The sequence below is a fragment of the Acipenser ruthenus genome, chromosome 20 (genome assembly GCF_902713425.1).
Source record: "Acipenser ruthenus chromosome 20, fAciRut3.2 maternal haplotype, whole genome shotgun sequence".
Classification (NCBI taxonomy): domain Eukaryota; kingdom Metazoa; phylum Chordata; class Actinopteri; order Acipenseriformes; family Acipenseridae; genus Acipenser; species Acipenser ruthenus.
In genome coordinates, this window is record NC_081208.1 from 22,012,743 (window position 1) to 22,029,309 (window position 16,567).

Consider the following 16,567-nt stretch of genomic DNA (forward strand, 5'->3'; position numbering starts at 1 on the left):
CGTATTGTCAATTGACTTTTTACTGTAAGGTTTCATTTAAGTATAATGCATATAGGAACCCTGGTATTCTTCCAAGCCTTAGCTTTTCTAACATCCATTATTCCTATTCCTAAAACAAACCCCAGTTGATAGCAATAGCCAATCCAGTTATGATTTTAAAGTGCCAAAGGTACTCATCACAGTACTATGACTGGATCTCCCAAAAAGTCCACTGTTGTATCATCCACATACTTAAAGCTGTCACGCCCGGGTATGCTGATTATAGACCTGTTCATTGATGCGTCAACTCACTTGATTATCTTTAATTGGGACTTTTTTTGTAACATATGCATGTGCAAAACTAATGTTTTTGTATCTGCTTATATAATAGGGCAGCAGTGTGGAGTGTGGATGGGCAGCAGTGTGGAGTAGTGGTTAGGGCTCTTGACTCTTGACCGGAGGGTCGTGGGTTCAATCCCAGTTAGGGGACACTGCTGCTGTACCCTTGAGCAAGGTACTTTACCTAGATTGCTCCAGTAAAAACCCATCTGTATAAATGGGTAATTGTATGTAAAAATGATGTGATATCTTGTAACAATTGTAAGTCGCCCTGGATAAGGGCGTCTGCTAAGAAATAAATAATAATAATAATAGAATAACTGTGCTAAGTGACACATAACTTAATAAAGTAGTTTGTGTCAAAGGACTATCAAACTAACTGAAATAGATTGAGAGAGGTAGAGGGGAATGTAAAAGGTGCCACGAGTCCCTTCTGGAGTTAGGGCACTGCTGACTTGTGTTTGTGTGCATTGTTGGGAGGACCAGGGGCAGCAGCAGTGTGGTGTAGTGGTTAGGGCTCTGGACTCTTAACCGGAGGGTCGTGGGTTCAATCCCCAGTGGGGGACACTGCTGCTGTACCCTTGAGCAAGGTACTTTACCTAGATTGCTCCAGTAAAAACCCAACTGTATAAATGGTTAATTGTATGTAAAAAAAAAAATAAATAAATAATGTGATATCTGTATAATGTGATATCTTGTAACAATTGTAAGTCACCCTGGATAAGGGTGTCTGCTAAGAAATTAATAATAATAATGTCTTAAAAGTTAAGACACAGATTTCAGTTTACCTGCAAGTTTTGCCTTGAACTTGAAAATAATGGAACCTGAAACTTGAAGTCCTCTCAGAAGCAGCATCCCTGGTAAATAATCATATATGCAGAAACCACAATAATAAAAATGATAGGAACAAACATAGTAAGATATCTGACATATAAGAAATGTAACATTCATAAAGTATACCTGGTATCATTTATCCTTTTAACCTCTCTAATTGATTGTACGTTTTGATATGAGTAAATGCTCTGTAATAATATAGGAATGGTTGTAAACACCCAGACCCATTGAAACACTGTGCAGACTTGAATCAGTGTAGCCTGGGCTGCCCATAATGGCCAGACTCTATTGATTGAGTTATGTGTCTTATACCCCTGTATATTGTTAAAGATATTTATCAAAGGATCAACAGTTAGGCGGCTAAGTAAAGATAGGCGGCTAAGTAAAATCTGACCTCCTTTTCTTTCCCTCCTCCTCCCCCTCCTCTGATCTCTCCATCTCTGTTCCTCTGGAATCTACCACACTCTCTCCCTCTTCCTCAGCTAAGAACCTTGGAGTCACCCTGGACCCCTGCCTCTCTTATTCCCAGCACATCTCCACTCTGGCATGCACTTGCCGATTCTTCCTGAGCAACATCCGAAGAATCCGACCCTTCCTCACCAACTATGCTACCCAGCTCCTGGTCCAGGCCCTGGTACTCTCCCGCCTAGACTACTGCAACTCCCTCCTGGCTGGCCTCCCTGCGTCCGCCACCCGTCCACTCCAGCTCATCCAGAACTCTGCTGCCCGCCTGGTGTTCTCTCTGCCTCGCTTCGCCCACGCTACTCCACTACTCCGCTCGCTCGACTGGCTCCCGATCACCGCTCGCATCCAGTTCAAGACTCTTGTACTAGCCTACAGATGCCTTGACCAGTCTGCACCCAGCTACCTCCAGACCCTCATCTCTCCCTACACCCCCACTCGACCTCTCCGCTCCGCCTGCACTAGAAGACTAGCTCTACCACTGCTACGCTCCCCTGCCTCCAAAGCCCGCTCCTTCTCCACCCTTGCTCCGCAGTGGTGGAATGACCTTCCTACAGATGTCAGGACTGCCCAGTCCCTGACCACATTCCGGCGCCTCCTTAAGACTCACCTCTTCAAAGAGCACCTGTAGAACTCCTCTGTTTGTATCCTGGGACACTATCACCCTTCATGTAAATGTGCTTTATTTTGCTCTTATCAGCCCCTATTTTACTGCATTTAATCCTGTACTTCAGAATACTGTAATCTGCCAAGTTTTTAACCTGTAGTACTTTGTATTTAATCATATCCTGATGTAACTATCACTATTACCTGCTGTATTATTGAATTGTGGTTTGTCAAACTTGTACTTTACTTGAACAAAAGTTATTGTATTTCTTGCTCTTATTGTATTACTTGTATTGTAACGCTTGAAATGTTTTTGCTTACGATTGTAAGTCGCCCTGGATAAGGGCGTCTGCTAAGAAATAAATAATAATAATAATAATAATAATAATAATAATACCGTAGCACATAGACTTTGTGGCTCTCGGATCTGCTCAACATCACACAGAATATTCCAGTGGAACCATATCCTTTACTAACCCTTGTGACTATGCAAACAGTCCAATATACTGTGCCAAGAATTACATTTGTAAACATGGTGGTATAAGGTTTTAAATTGAAGGTTAAAGGCGAATGACCTTGTATTCCTGGACTTTGGTTATAATGAGTAGTACATTGAGGACCTACTTGTGCACAACAGCTTTTTTCCTGTGAAAAGAACAAAGTTCTAGTGATACTGATTTCCTTGCTGAATTATTAAAACATATACAGTTATAGTCAAAAGTTTACATACCCCAATGGAAATGTATAATTTCTCAAAAACAAAGAATTATAGGAAAAATCTTTTGTAGCAAAAGTTTTGCTTTTGTGGATGAGGAAAAAAGTTACAAGAAATAGATGTCTACAATTATTTATTTCAGCAATTTTTTTTGCAAAACTCCAAAAATGCAAATTAAAAGGGTTTAGCATTATTGTAGCCATAAGCAAGTACTACACAGTAAGGACAGACCCTTATGAACGTTTACCACAGTAATTCTACAGTTTCCCCAGGCTTCTGCTATACTAAGCATTAACCATAGTTAATCACACTTTACAATACCTCTCTGGGCTTTGTAATGCTCATCTATGCTTTACCATGCTTTCACTACGCTTTGTTAGACTTTCCTATGCTTTTACTATAACAGACTTTTATAAGGACTATAACATAATGTTTGACCGAAGCTCCTTGTACCTGCTGTAGACTGCCTGTAATTAAATGCATACTGTACATTTCAATTCTGTTCTTATTTACAACTATGTGTGCCGATGTGTTATTTTTTGGGAAACTCTACTCTTCTGTTTTTCTAAAAGTAACTATAGCCGCGCAGGTTTTGTTGAGCATTATCTAATAGAGTAAGAGTGTGCGAATGTGTTATTTGTATATAATAGCGTGCTTGTAATACTAGTATGTGTTATCATGCATGCTTATCACTATGAACTATATAAACTACATGTGCATATATAAATGAAAGTAACAGACTGGATAAGCAGTACCCTAAAATGACATACAGTCGAACGGACAGACAAACAGAGCTGAGAAATGAACTGTGTCCAACTCCAATAATCCATTTCAATGTATTTTTTATTATTAATGTTTTGGAACTGACAACTGCAAACAAACATATCCAAGTGCTGTATATGTAAATAACTGCACTGTGGTATAAAAACAGTGATTAACATTTTCAACAGGCAACACTGGTTTAAAAAAAATGTTAAGTGAATAAAAGTATATATTTAAAAGCTGAAAATTAAATGCTATAATTATATTTCTAATAATAATAAAATGCAGCACATGCAAACTAAAGCCATTCTCACCAATTTCACACATTTACTGTGAATAAACTATAGCAGTAAACAGTTGAATCAGGTGACTAACAGATATACATGATAAAGCATTTTAAAAAGACGACTTTACAATCTCTTCATTGGTAAAGACTTCTAGTCCAAACATTTGTCACAGAATTTTATAGTTTTGTTCTAGTATTTCTACATATCTTAAAATACAAGTATTAAGTAACATTATTTTATGAGAGCATTTTTATGTTGATGTTGGTTCATAAACATACAGAAACATTTTAAAATATATTTGGTACAAACCATGATGAGGCAAGGCACCATCATATTAAAAGTAGGAGGGTTAAATAACAATAACATTCATATTTACAACATACAAAATAATAGCTGTGTTAACTGCACTTCAAATAAAGTATCATTTTTTGCTATATAAATTACCTCGACAAATAGTTGCATTTTTTAGGTTACAAAGAATAGTCAAGAAAGAGTTTAATGTGACAATAAAAAGTAAGACCAAATTGTGTTTTAAAAGCTTTTGAATTTCAGCAGTAACTACATTATTAGAGCAATCACTATTATGAAAATATACCTTCATAATTAATTACCGTTTATAGTTTCAAGAAAACTGAGCAAGATATTCCTAAATTATAGCTTCCAAATGCTCAGCCAATCAGGTGTAAGAATCATGAAACATAGTTACTTAATTCTTGTTTACCAAAACATGTAGAAACTCAACACCAAATTGTACCTGGCATGAAAATGCCATCCCAATTTAATATCTGCTCTACCAATCAATCAGCTCAAGTACAGGAAGCACCTCAGTCATGTGTTATTACAAAAGTCAAGGGAGATGGGGACAGCACCAAGTATAAAGTGTAATATATTTTTGGTAGGTCAGAGTAGCTTTACAGGTTCCTCACTTGTTTCACTAAAGTGTTGCTATACAGATTTAGATGGGCAGATGCCTATAATCTATCCTCGTAGCTGGAGTATTACATTTTCCTGGTAGGTCTTATTTTAAAAGGTTGTAGGTAACATTTTAAAATAATGTCTGCAAATTTACAATTAATTCATATTGAATTATTTCCTGAGTTTGTGAGTTGAATGAGACTAAAATCAAGTGTTCCATGTTACCAGCAGTGGCATCACTAAACACACTTCACTTGTCACACTCTATGTCTTGTATGATGCTGTCTGTGTGCAGATGGTAATGCTGTTCACAGAATTCCTTAATCCGGGTACATGCCTCCAACATCATATCCTCTGACACCGTCACCACGATCCTGAAGAAGTTTGGGAACTCAAAGCACTGGGGGGAAAGAATTGTAGGATATTTTCTTACAATTTGGATCACGCATCGTGCATTAGAAGTGATGAATAATTATTCAAAAAGTACATTACTATTATATGTTCTATCTGTGTGACAACATTTCATATGAAAAGGTGGAGTGACACCTTTAACTAAAACAAAACTGCCCACATGCCAATCACTTTAGAAGATGATTCACGTACCAAAGGGTGGTGCTCTATCTGAAATACTATATGCTTTTTTTTTATTTAATAAACATTTAGAGGGCAAAATTAAGATCTTATTGACAATCACAATTTAAAATGCTCAATCAGAATTCTAAGATAAAAGTATAGGCTACATTTTGGATAGTGCCTTCTTCAATGCAAGCTGGCAGAACACTTGAGGTCTAACCAGCATGGCAATCAGCTTTTCAGGCAGTTATTCTGCCCTCTTGTGGTTGCATCCAAGTCTTTGCTGTATTCTTTCAGCTCAGAATCACTGCAACTAGTGTCAAATAGGAATCATACCGTGGCAGGAAGGCAGAAGACTGACTGCTCTGCTATTAACTTCTCTGTGAAATCCACATCACTCTCAAACTCTGGAAAGTGTTCCATATTGATTCCAACCTGAAATGAACCAAAAGTTAATAGTATCAGTGTATTGTGAAAACAACCAATTATTTAAAATGTTAAAATCATGGCCTGCAATATAATCTTCCAGGGAAGTTTGAGGTGGCTTTCACTGGTAAAATCAAAAGTAAAGTCTGCCCTTTGTCTGTACTTAACATTGCGTTGTATACAAATTAGCCACTTGTTTTCACATATACACAAGTTATCTTTTCCTGCAGCTTGCAGATTTTGTGTTTGACCTTCTTTACTACTATAAGTGTGTATAATGTACTATTTACTACTAAAACCCCAGATGGTTTATTTGTTTTAATTTAACATCTATTTTTTTTTTTTAGAAGTCCTGACCAATGTACACGTGGCAGCCTTAGTGAATGAGGCTATTCTAGTTTCCATTGGCTTTATTCAAAGGATTTGTACGAAGAAAACAAAACATAACAAAATGAACAGTGTGTTTTCAAACTGAAATTTACTTACCATCAGATACATGGCACCTGATGGCTTGATTGGTCGGAGGCCAGCAACTGTAGACAGAGCAGTGTAACATATGTCTGAATTGGACTAGAATGAAAAAAAAAAAAAAAAAGATTATAGAAAGTACAGTTTCTGTCTGGCAGCCCACCATTATGACTTTTCAGCAAGGTAAATGAAAAAGTACATTTTGTTATCAAAAATCAAACAGAGTGATGTGACTGCAACCTTGAATTTGTACCCATGCAATTTTAGATGAATATTTACAGCTTTAATGTTAACCGACTGATGTCCTGATGTAACACTTTGTACACTTTCTGATTTCCCCTTTGGTCCTAAAATAACATGAGGATGGTGTTTTATCTGGGACACAACACAATTATGTTAGATAGTAGAAACACCCATTAGGGGTATTAAGGATACAAAGTGTTTACAGTAATAAACAGAGATGGGCATTCAATAAGTCATCTTTTCTAAAACGGAGAAAAACACCCATGTCACAAACGTGAATAATAAGGTTAGTCTGGGTTAGTAGTTGTTTCTACTTTGCTAGGTTTGCAACAGTACTTGTGCAAGGATTGACTGGTAAGTCTTCTCCAGAATGAAATAACCTTCAGGTTTGGATGACCATGTTTGTTTAAAAAAAAAAAAAAAAAGTTCTTGGAAGGATTTTACTTAGAGGGAGAAAGCAGCTTTTAAAGTGTGTATTTCCACTTGTATGAAGAAGACACCATGATCTGTATATTTAGACATAGGTCAGGTGTAAATACAGACTGAATTAGAAGACACAGAAAGAAGTCAAGAGCATGGAAAGGGAATCCGAGTCATTGGGATCCTTTAAGAGGAGGTCATTCAGTCCATCAATGCTCACCCAGTTCCTACTGGTTGATTTATCTTTAGTAAGTTTACACTAGAGATAGCAGACGGTAGCACTGCCTGATGTTAAACACACTTCTAGGCACAGAGGGATAAAGGCCTTCAACTTCAAAGTATAGTAAAGGTTAATGTTCCTGTCATTTAAAGTGTATCCAAAGGGAACAAAAAAAAAAAAAAAAATCATCACATACCTTCAGGAAACTGATAGTGTTATCATAAAATTCTTGAGGCGTTTTATTAATGATGGCTTCCAGTGCTCCCTGAACAATTGTGCACGGCCCCAAAATTCTCTGGCTTAGCTTGACTAAGCCTTCCCTTATCTGAAATAAAACATTAAGACATATTTTATTGTTCATTATGTTTTTTAATTCTTCAATTTCCTTGTGTAACTAGGTAAAAAAAAAAAAAAGCACAAAGAAAATTTGCTACATTGCTAATCTTCTACAGTAAAATACATCCTGTGAAATGCTGATCTTTACCTCATTGCCAAATACATTTTTTCTGTCGTGAATCAGAATCCATCCCAGTCTCCATCCAGGTACAAGCCACCGCTTTGCTAAACCACCACAAGACAGGATTGGGACATCCGTGCTCAGAGAAGCCACAGAGGTGTACTTGCAGCCAGAGAAGACCTGTGAGCACATCAAAGGTATAAACTAAAAATACAACAAAGTGCATTCACTCACTGCGCCACCACATAGTATATATAGACACATACAGTAGGGTGCACCGTTATTAGAACAGCCCATTGCTTCTGTTTGGATTTGTTGTGCATATGAAATCAAACCACTGGAACTGAAAATCTTGGAAAATTGTCAAAATAGACAAATTAGCGATTGTCTAATGCCATTTATGACTTGAACAGACCACACATGCAATTAGTTTAAAACAGTGAAAAGGAACACATAGCCACAAATGGTAAAATGCATGAGACTTTTTAAAAGTTGTCTAGATACCTAATTGAAGCACAAAGTGGTCTAAAATTTTCACACGATTATTTCTATGTCACCAATTACTGACCGAAAACCCCAGAGGGTTTCATGCAGATAGGTATATAATAAAGGATATCATTGACAAATCTTGAGGTGTTCTAATAAATGTTCACACTACTGTATGTCGCAATCATTAGTAAGTTAAGATCACCATTAAAGTGTGAAGAGCAAACTAATAGGGTGTTGTCCAATATTAGTCGAATGTACAGTAGTCAACTAAAAATCTAATATTACTGTACATTTGATGCTTAATGATAACATGCAACAATGTTAGAACAAAGGACATTTTAATCAGGGAAAAAATGAAAAATGCTGTTTCTCAAAAGACAGAAATACAAAAGTAACATATAAACTAACAAAGTCTTAATGCATTCAGGAAACACATTTCTATTTTAAAAAAAAAACAGAATTTGAATGTTATTTATACATAATAAAGCTTGAAAAGCATTATTTGTATAGGGCCAAGTAAAAGACATACACTTGCAAAGGAATTTGTTTCAAATATATGTTTGTTTTTTTTTTTAATTATTATTATGGGCTGGGCACATGTACTGTAGGTGTAGTGATGCAGGAGTACAGACAACTTTCCACCATCTGAAAAGAATTAGTGTGTGCTATCTAGAGCTGTAACACCTTGCTTAGCGAATCAGATGCATTGCTAAAGTTGTGCATATGCTAGGGGCCCTAATGTCAAAACATGTATAGAAGTAAAAGCTGCAAAGTCATTGGCACACATGTTACTTATTAAAAAGACCATAGTAACAGCCAGGGGGCTCTAGAATGCGAAGGGGCTCCACTGCATTGCAGAGCAGTCTGCCCTAGAAAGCAAAAGCTTATTATCTAAAACCATGGAAGCTTACTTTTGCAATGTCCTGTAAACTGCAGAGAGAAATCCAATTGCATACATGTTAAAATCATTTTTAAGGTTTGCTATATGTATTTGGGTTACTCCAGGGTACCGCATTCAGTCACATATGTCAAATATAAAAAAAAAATCTGTTTTTGTTTACTGTTATATAGCAAACATTTACACTTACCATTTCAGCATAGATTTCATCAGCCAGTATTGGGGTACAGTGCCTGGAAGCAACTAAAAAATGAGGGGTGCTTTTCAGTAAATGGTATATTATACACTGAGTGAATTAATACTTTACAATGAACCCTAAACAAGATGCATTTCTAGAAAGTAGTTATATGGTTCAATATGGCTCACATACACAAAAAGGCAGGACGCTGTGCTACATGACAAAATGGGAGCAAACATATGTTGGACAATATAATTTATACAGAATAGCAAAGTGTGATTCAGATGACAGGCTACAGAGACAAACACAGATGTTAAACTATATAAAGAAATTGCCAATAAGACTATCTATACAATAATAAACCACTCTGGACTAAATACAGGACCGTGCATTTCTTTTTTTATTTCTATTGGTTCAAGTGAATCTTTCTGTATTGAGGCTGACCTGCGATGATCTTCTGGATGTGTGATTTGCTGAAGACCGACCCACAGGGATTAGAAGGATTGTTGACAATAATGCAGCAAGTCTTATCATCAATTAGCGATTCCAGGTGTTTGAGATCGATTTCCCAGGATTTCTCAGGCTGAAAAAAAAAATATTGAGGCTGTATGGTCCAGTGGTTAAAGAAAAGGGCTTGTAACCAGGAGGTCCCCGGTTCCAATCCCACCTCAGCCACGGACTCATTGTGTGACCCTGAGCAAGTCACTTAACCTCCTTGTGCTCCGTCTTTCGGGTGAGACGTAATTGTAAGTGACTCTGCAGCTGCTGCATAGTTCACACACCCTAGTCTCTGTAAGTCGCCTTGGATAAAGGCGTCTGCTAAATAAACAAATAATAATAATAATAAATTGAAAATGTCCCTTTCATTGGAGTTTTCTGTCAAAAATGAATATCATATTGGTCTCCTTTTATGTTACTGACTGGTTCATATTACAGCTTTGACTAAGGTAGTCAAACTACATTCTATACTGTAAATACTGTGCTTTATAAAAAGTTATGCATTTCTTTATTTATATATACACTGCTGTGCAAAAGTCTTAGACATGTTGCATTTTTCTACTCTGATGCATAGGAGCGTCAACAATTTACTCAATGCCTCCACTAGTGTTTTCTACTATTATAACAACCTCGACTTGCATAAAGAAGAAAAAACATTGAGTGAAATAGCTTGCATCACTTGATTTTCAAGGTGTGGTAGCCGAAGCATAATCAACAAGTACAGAGAAACATCATCTGTAATTGACAAACCCAGGATTGGAAGACCCAAAAAGCTGTCGAACAAGGATGAGCAATACTTGAAGATAATAGCCTTAAGGAATAGAAAGAAGACAAGCGTTGAACTGCCAACAGAACTGGCAGAAGGCAGCTTGCTCTTCTTAATTATGTTTGATACATTTTTCCAAATTAAAATAGTTACAATTTAACGTAGCAATTCAAAACAATTGTGCAGTTGTGGACAGGTTCTTATTAGCTGACTGCAACAATTCCAGTTTTGCTAGTGTAGGCTGCATTTCTGTGAAGGTCCCTAAAGATTATCTATAACCTAAAGGTTATCTATAATTGAAATAAACTACAGTACTATGTTAATGAGTATCTACCCTTGAGCTGATATGATTGAAGAGGTGAACAGGTGATTACATATGTCTCTGCTTTGCACTAGTATTGGTATGTGTATGTGTGTATACACTGCTGATAGGTACATTGGATGCAAAGCTTCTTATCTCTCCAAATAACCAAACAAAACAGTACATCAGTTAATCATTGCCAAACTCTGATCACCCTGCAGCATCTGTCTGATCCCATTTTTTTCAAATGGAATTTAAATTTGCATCAATACACATTTTAATTGAACTCATCTGAACTCAACCACAGTATATATAATTTACAGCTGTGTTAATATTTTTCCATAAATATTTCTCAAAGAGTCATCTGGGCCCTATTCACAAAACTTTTTTTTAAAAGGACTGTTAAGGACTTTGCTAAAATGATCTAAATAATACATGAGAAAAAAATCCTTTAACATTTAAAAATGGTTACTGTCAACTTGATTGAATTAATCAAAATTGGTGATTGTTAAACAAAATATTTCCTCAATATAAAGTACAGTGTCCATTATTATTATTATTTATTTCTTAGCAGACACCCTTAGCCAGGAGGACTTACAATTGTTACAAGTTATCACATTATTTTTACATACAATTACCCATTTTACAGTTGGGTTTTTACTGGAGCAATCTAGGTAAAGTACCTTGCTCAAGGGTACAGCAGCACTGACCCCCACCTGGGATTGAGCCCACGACCCTCCGGTCAAGAATCCAGAGCCCTAACCACTACTCCACACTGCTGCCCTTGAAGTTGCAACGGTGGATTGATAATTGCATCTTACTTCCCCTCACAGGGATGGTTAAATACAAATGTGACGGACTTATACCTCCAGGTTCTAATACTTTGTGCTGAAGAATGTCCATATGAAAGTTCCCTTAAAACTGTACGAGTGATTAGTTATATGTATTAATGTAAGTGTCTATTCAAGATATAAACTGGTGTAACAAAGATTATGAGATGGAAGGAGGAATAAATGCTGCACATCATACTGGAACTTGTTAAACAAGTATGTCAGTAACATATACTCCCCCAAAAGGTTTAGTGGCAAATCTCAACTTTTTTAATGTAATTTTTAAATAAAAAATCATAGCATACCAGTAAATTGTACAGTTTGACATCAATACCCATGGAGACTGCCAGTGTTTTATACAGAGAGAACCCTGGGCGGGGTACCAAGATGTTCTGCCCAGGGTTGCACAGCACAGCAATCGCCAGCTCAATGGCCTGACTGCATCCGCTTGTAAGGATAACATCCTAATGGGAAACAATGCACTGATCATTATATCAACTAACTTAGAAACATGCATCAACGTTTGATTCTAAATACTGCTCATATTTTTTGTCATTTTCATTTGCAGCGATTTATTTTTCTGTCCTGATGAACTGGGAGAAATGAAAAAGTACCTTGGCAGCCAGAGGGGCTTCTGGACAACTGTAGAAATTGGAAACAGCCTCCCGACTTTTCTGATAACCTACACAGCAAACAATTATTTTCAAAATATTTCTGCCATAAATCTGTTATGCATTAGGGTTGGCATAGCACCAAGTCCTTTTATTCTGTGCTATTGATGAATATTCTCTAAATTGATCAGGAATCTACTGTAGTAACACAATAACATACCTATCGCAGGTGCGTAGCCATTAAATCTTTTTGAATCAATAGCTTCCTTCATGGCTTGTAGAACATTGTCATCAGTGGGAAGATTTCCAAAAATGGTTGGGTCACCTGGTTAAAAAGAAGACTGTGGTGTGAAGATCGGGAACACAAACAACAACAATTATAAAAGTATCTACAGCACATTCAGCTTTCAATGTCACAGTTTACAAGGGCATTGCCCCACCTATGGAGTAGAGTCCATCGTTTGGAGTCTGTGCTTTGTTGTTCTATTTTTCTTTAATTTAACCATCCATATTTTGAGCTGTAGCTCAAGAAACCTTATCTATCTCTCACCTGTCTACATTTTACATGTAAAGTGTAATACATTAATTTAAAAATAGTAAGTAAAATTACAAAAAATATGATTTTACAATTAAAAAACAAATAAGGCATTGCATCAGGATAAGAGCTTTAAATAATATTGTACAGTATAAGCCGGTAGCACCTGTGTATAATTTTAAATTGAATTTCTTTGCTGTCAAGCAATAAACCATAATTATTAGATACAGACCACGTTCTCTTACAGTTTAACATTTCAGTTTAATATCTACTGTATGTGTTTTTTGGTTTTGCATCAGTGTAAAACAAGCCCCTGTTCATATTACACCAGTGCCAGTGATTCTTGTGGTTACATTTGAGGGATTATTGAAGGGGAAACAATTTTGAATATGGAGGTTTATGGTTTCTTTTATGTTGATACATTTCAATAGGCAGAGAAAAGGCTAGGATGACAAGTAGATTGTTGCAATTAATACTGTAGCGGCGGGTGCAGGCGGACTGGCTTTGTCTGTGACTGTACTCCATTCCACAAGTGTTAACTTGCAGGACTTGATTGCTTGCACAATACAGCAGGGTGCTGGGACTTGCAGAGGGACCAGGCAGTTTATACGCGGGTCACCAGTTCACGTTCATGTGGCTGTACAGGACTCCGATTGGGTGAGGAACGTGATAATATATTACATTGCTGTTAATTAAAGGTCAGTGCTGATTTGTTTAGCCTCACATAGTTGTAACTTTGTGTTTTCTGTGTCTGTGTCTGTGGGGGGATAAAAGAGGGTGCATCAGGTGTGTGGATTCGGAGAGTGTAGAATAGTGTACTGTGAGCTGTGTTACTTGCTGAGAACCTGCTGATGCAAATAAAGAGCCTGAAAGCTATTGAACCGTGCTCTGTTGTCAAGACTGCCGTCTTTTTCCAATTGCAATTTCATCCAGGGCTACAAAACATTTGACTATGAGATGGCAAAACTGGAACATTTCAGAAATATTCTAAAATCTTATAAAGGTGTTCGATTTTTACTTACCTATAGACAACGCTATCATATTTTTGCTTGGGTTTGGTTCAACATTCATGCTGTCCACGATAGCCCTGATAGGGTTAAAAGTTTTTCTGGACATCTCAGAGGCTTTGATATTCCATTTGGGCTTCCTGATTTTCATTTTTGCCTGGTAGAGGCTCATGTTAACATGGTGGACACTGTTACCATTTACCTGGATCCCATATGATTCGTGCTCCATCTTAATAATAGGACCTTATAAAAAAATATGTAAAGTTACATACATAATAGGCTACTACATTGCAGTTTGCCAAAGACAGTTATTTAGAAATGACTGATGTTTTTTACCTATACTATTTACCGTCCGACTTGGAAACAGTGATTGACATAAACTGATGACGTAAGAACATTTCATTTACACTGGAGCGCGTCCAGGGCTCCAGAAAAACAGGAACCAAAGATAAGCTAAACTACAGTACCGTTATTCTCAGCATTGCATTCCCACAATAGCCTACAGCAGCAGTCAAATACACTTGCATACAGTTTTAGAAAGAAAATGAAAAATTCCAAAGTTTACATATTCATGATGAAAAAACTAAATTAACCAAACTTTATTATGTTTGTATTTATGGAGATATATCCATTATAAAGAAATATATATAAAGAATGTTTGACATTATACAATTAGTACTAAGCGTTCTGTGATTTTTTTGCACTATTATTGAATTCCGATGACAGCAATATTTTTTACAAATGTCAAGTAAATATTTAACAAAAAAATACTTTTTTTTTATAAATAAAATAAGCAAGCTGTATTAATATTAATTAATAAAAATAACACTTCCTGCCGTTCAAAACAGTATCCAGCACTTACATCAAAATTCGTTTGTAGCAATACAACATGTAAATTAAAAAGTTACATATTTAACGACTATTATTTTATTTGAACTCGAATTTATAAAACGTTATTGTAATTAATGAACACAGAAATCAAGACACTCAGAAAACACTCTTAATAGGCTATTTATTTATTTTAAAATGAGTTAAATAAAAAAAAATGTAAAGCAAAAAATATGGCATACCTTATGAATAAAATTACCTTCTGGTATCAAAAGACAAATGCACAGACTTCAGCAGCACCAACTTTAAAAAAACAATATCATTGAATGAATGAAAACAGTTTTACCAGATGCTTTAAATTTGTCCCGAAAATGGGAGTTGAACCACGCCTCCGTCGTCCATTGGTGGAATCTGAGGGCTGTGCCCCACACCCCTCTACACATATCAATCCAAAAAACCAAAAAATAAAAAATAAAAAAACCCAGGTAAGTCAGTTTACAGTAAATCTATAAAATACATATATTGCTGTAAATAGCAGCTTTTACACCGCCTGTGCGTCCAGTTAACATTTGTTTCAATTACCTTATCACTAACTCACAATTAGTTGCTGGAATTTTCAGGAGGGTGTGCTAACGTGTAGAACAGCAGTCAACACTACATAATATCACTCGCGTTAATAATGACTACACATACAATTTATTTTTAACCGCACTTAATATCACTTTGGGAAATAAAACCATAGAATTTGAAAGATTACATGTATAGTATGTAGAAAGAAAAAAAAAATAGCACAATACAGATTACAATGTTTGCTTATTGTGTTTTAATTGTTACCATGTGTTAAGCAAGTATATTATATAGTATATACTCTACTGATTGAAAATAAATGTCTTAACGGACGTTATTGTAATCGCTGAACACTGGACTACACTTTCACTGTGAGAAAGTGTAGCCCTGGGGAGCAAAGGACTATGCCTCCCAGGAGGTCACAGGCTGAAAAGCATTCATTTCTTTAATTGTTTAATTACATTTGTCAATTGTTTTATTAGTAATTATCCCCTGCACCTGGCAATCATCAAAGCAGCAGGCTGTTCTGGGCTGTGTATACAGCATAGAGGAAAGGTAGCGTGGTAGTAGAAAGCCTTGTTTGTATTGTGCTGTGTAAAACTGTGTTTGTTTTGTTTTGCAACCAGTAAACAAGCTTACCTGTCTGGTAATTAGAGAAGGTTCCAGCCTGTGTTAGTTAGTGCTGGTAAGAGCCAGGTGTTTATTTTTAGTTTTCTTTTTGTAAATATTCAAATTGCACGAAAGTGCTAAAAGCTAAAACTCAATTTCTGTGTCCTGGGTCATATTTAAAAGGGGCAATGAACGTGAGAGTGTGCAGCGCGATCACAATATCTGTATATATTATTGTAGCGATCTCGGTTAATGCAGGCAGGCGCATCACACAGGATGAGGAAATCCACACACAGGCCGCGGGCGGGCGCGATATATATATATATATATATATATATATATATATATATATATATATGTTTTAAACAAAACAGAAATAAGTCAACTCCACTTATTACTTCCTTTTGAAGTAATATTAAATGGTTTGCCTGCACTTAGAGATCCTTTTTATAAAGCTGTAGTGCAAATAATTTTAAGTGGATTTGTCTTTAATGCTGAGCTATAGTGTACAACAGTATAGGAAGTGTATTTTTAAGATTACAATTACAAATACGAATAACAATCTACAAATTGGAAATGCATCAGGTCCTATTTAGCTGCATTGCAAATGTACTGTTTGTTACTCACCTGTCTAATTTGTCTTTATTTCCAAGTGTAATGAGAGAATTCAGTGTTCTGAACTTGAAATGTAAAGGAAGTGCCTTGCCACAGGCCGAGGGGGGTCCATCAGAGCTAGAGAAGCAT

General features: G+C 36.3%; 1 protein-coding gene across 4 annotated transcripts; it reads right to left on the minus strand.

The window, feature by feature from the left end:
• Positions 1 to 3,760: 3,760 nt before the first annotated feature.
• Positions 3,761 to 15,309, minus strand: LOC117425437 (tyrosine aminotransferase). Of its 4 annotated transcripts, XM_058993663.1 has the most exons (13): positions 15,230 to 15,309; positions 14,994 to 15,082; positions 13,835 to 14,062; positions 12,498 to 12,602; positions 12,281 to 12,348; positions 11,972 to 12,130; positions 9,716 to 9,854; positions 9,284 to 9,336; positions 7,734 to 7,886; positions 7,446 to 7,574; positions 6,385 to 6,468; positions 5,809 to 5,907; positions 3,761 to 5,299 (listed from the first exon to the last, which is right to left on the minus strand). In XM_058993663.1, the coding sequence occupies exons 3-13, from the start codon at positions 14,046 to 14,048 to the stop codon at positions 5,150 to 5,152; spliced, it is 1,353 nt and encodes a 450-aa protein (XP_058849646.1). In that variant the 5' UTR covers positions 14,049 to 14,062; positions 14,994 to 15,082; positions 15,230 to 15,309; the 3' UTR covers positions 3,761 to 5,149. The 4 variants fall into 4 exon arrangements, with proteins under 4 accessions (XP_058849646.1, XP_058849644.1, XP_033898274.1 ...); XM_058993661.1 differs by having other exon boundaries at positions 14,994 to 15,309; XM_034042383.3 differs by lacking the exon at positions 15,230 to 15,309 and having other exon boundaries at positions 14,890 to 15,005.
• Between the last annotated feature and the right edge of the window lie 1,258 nt (positions 15,310 to 16,567).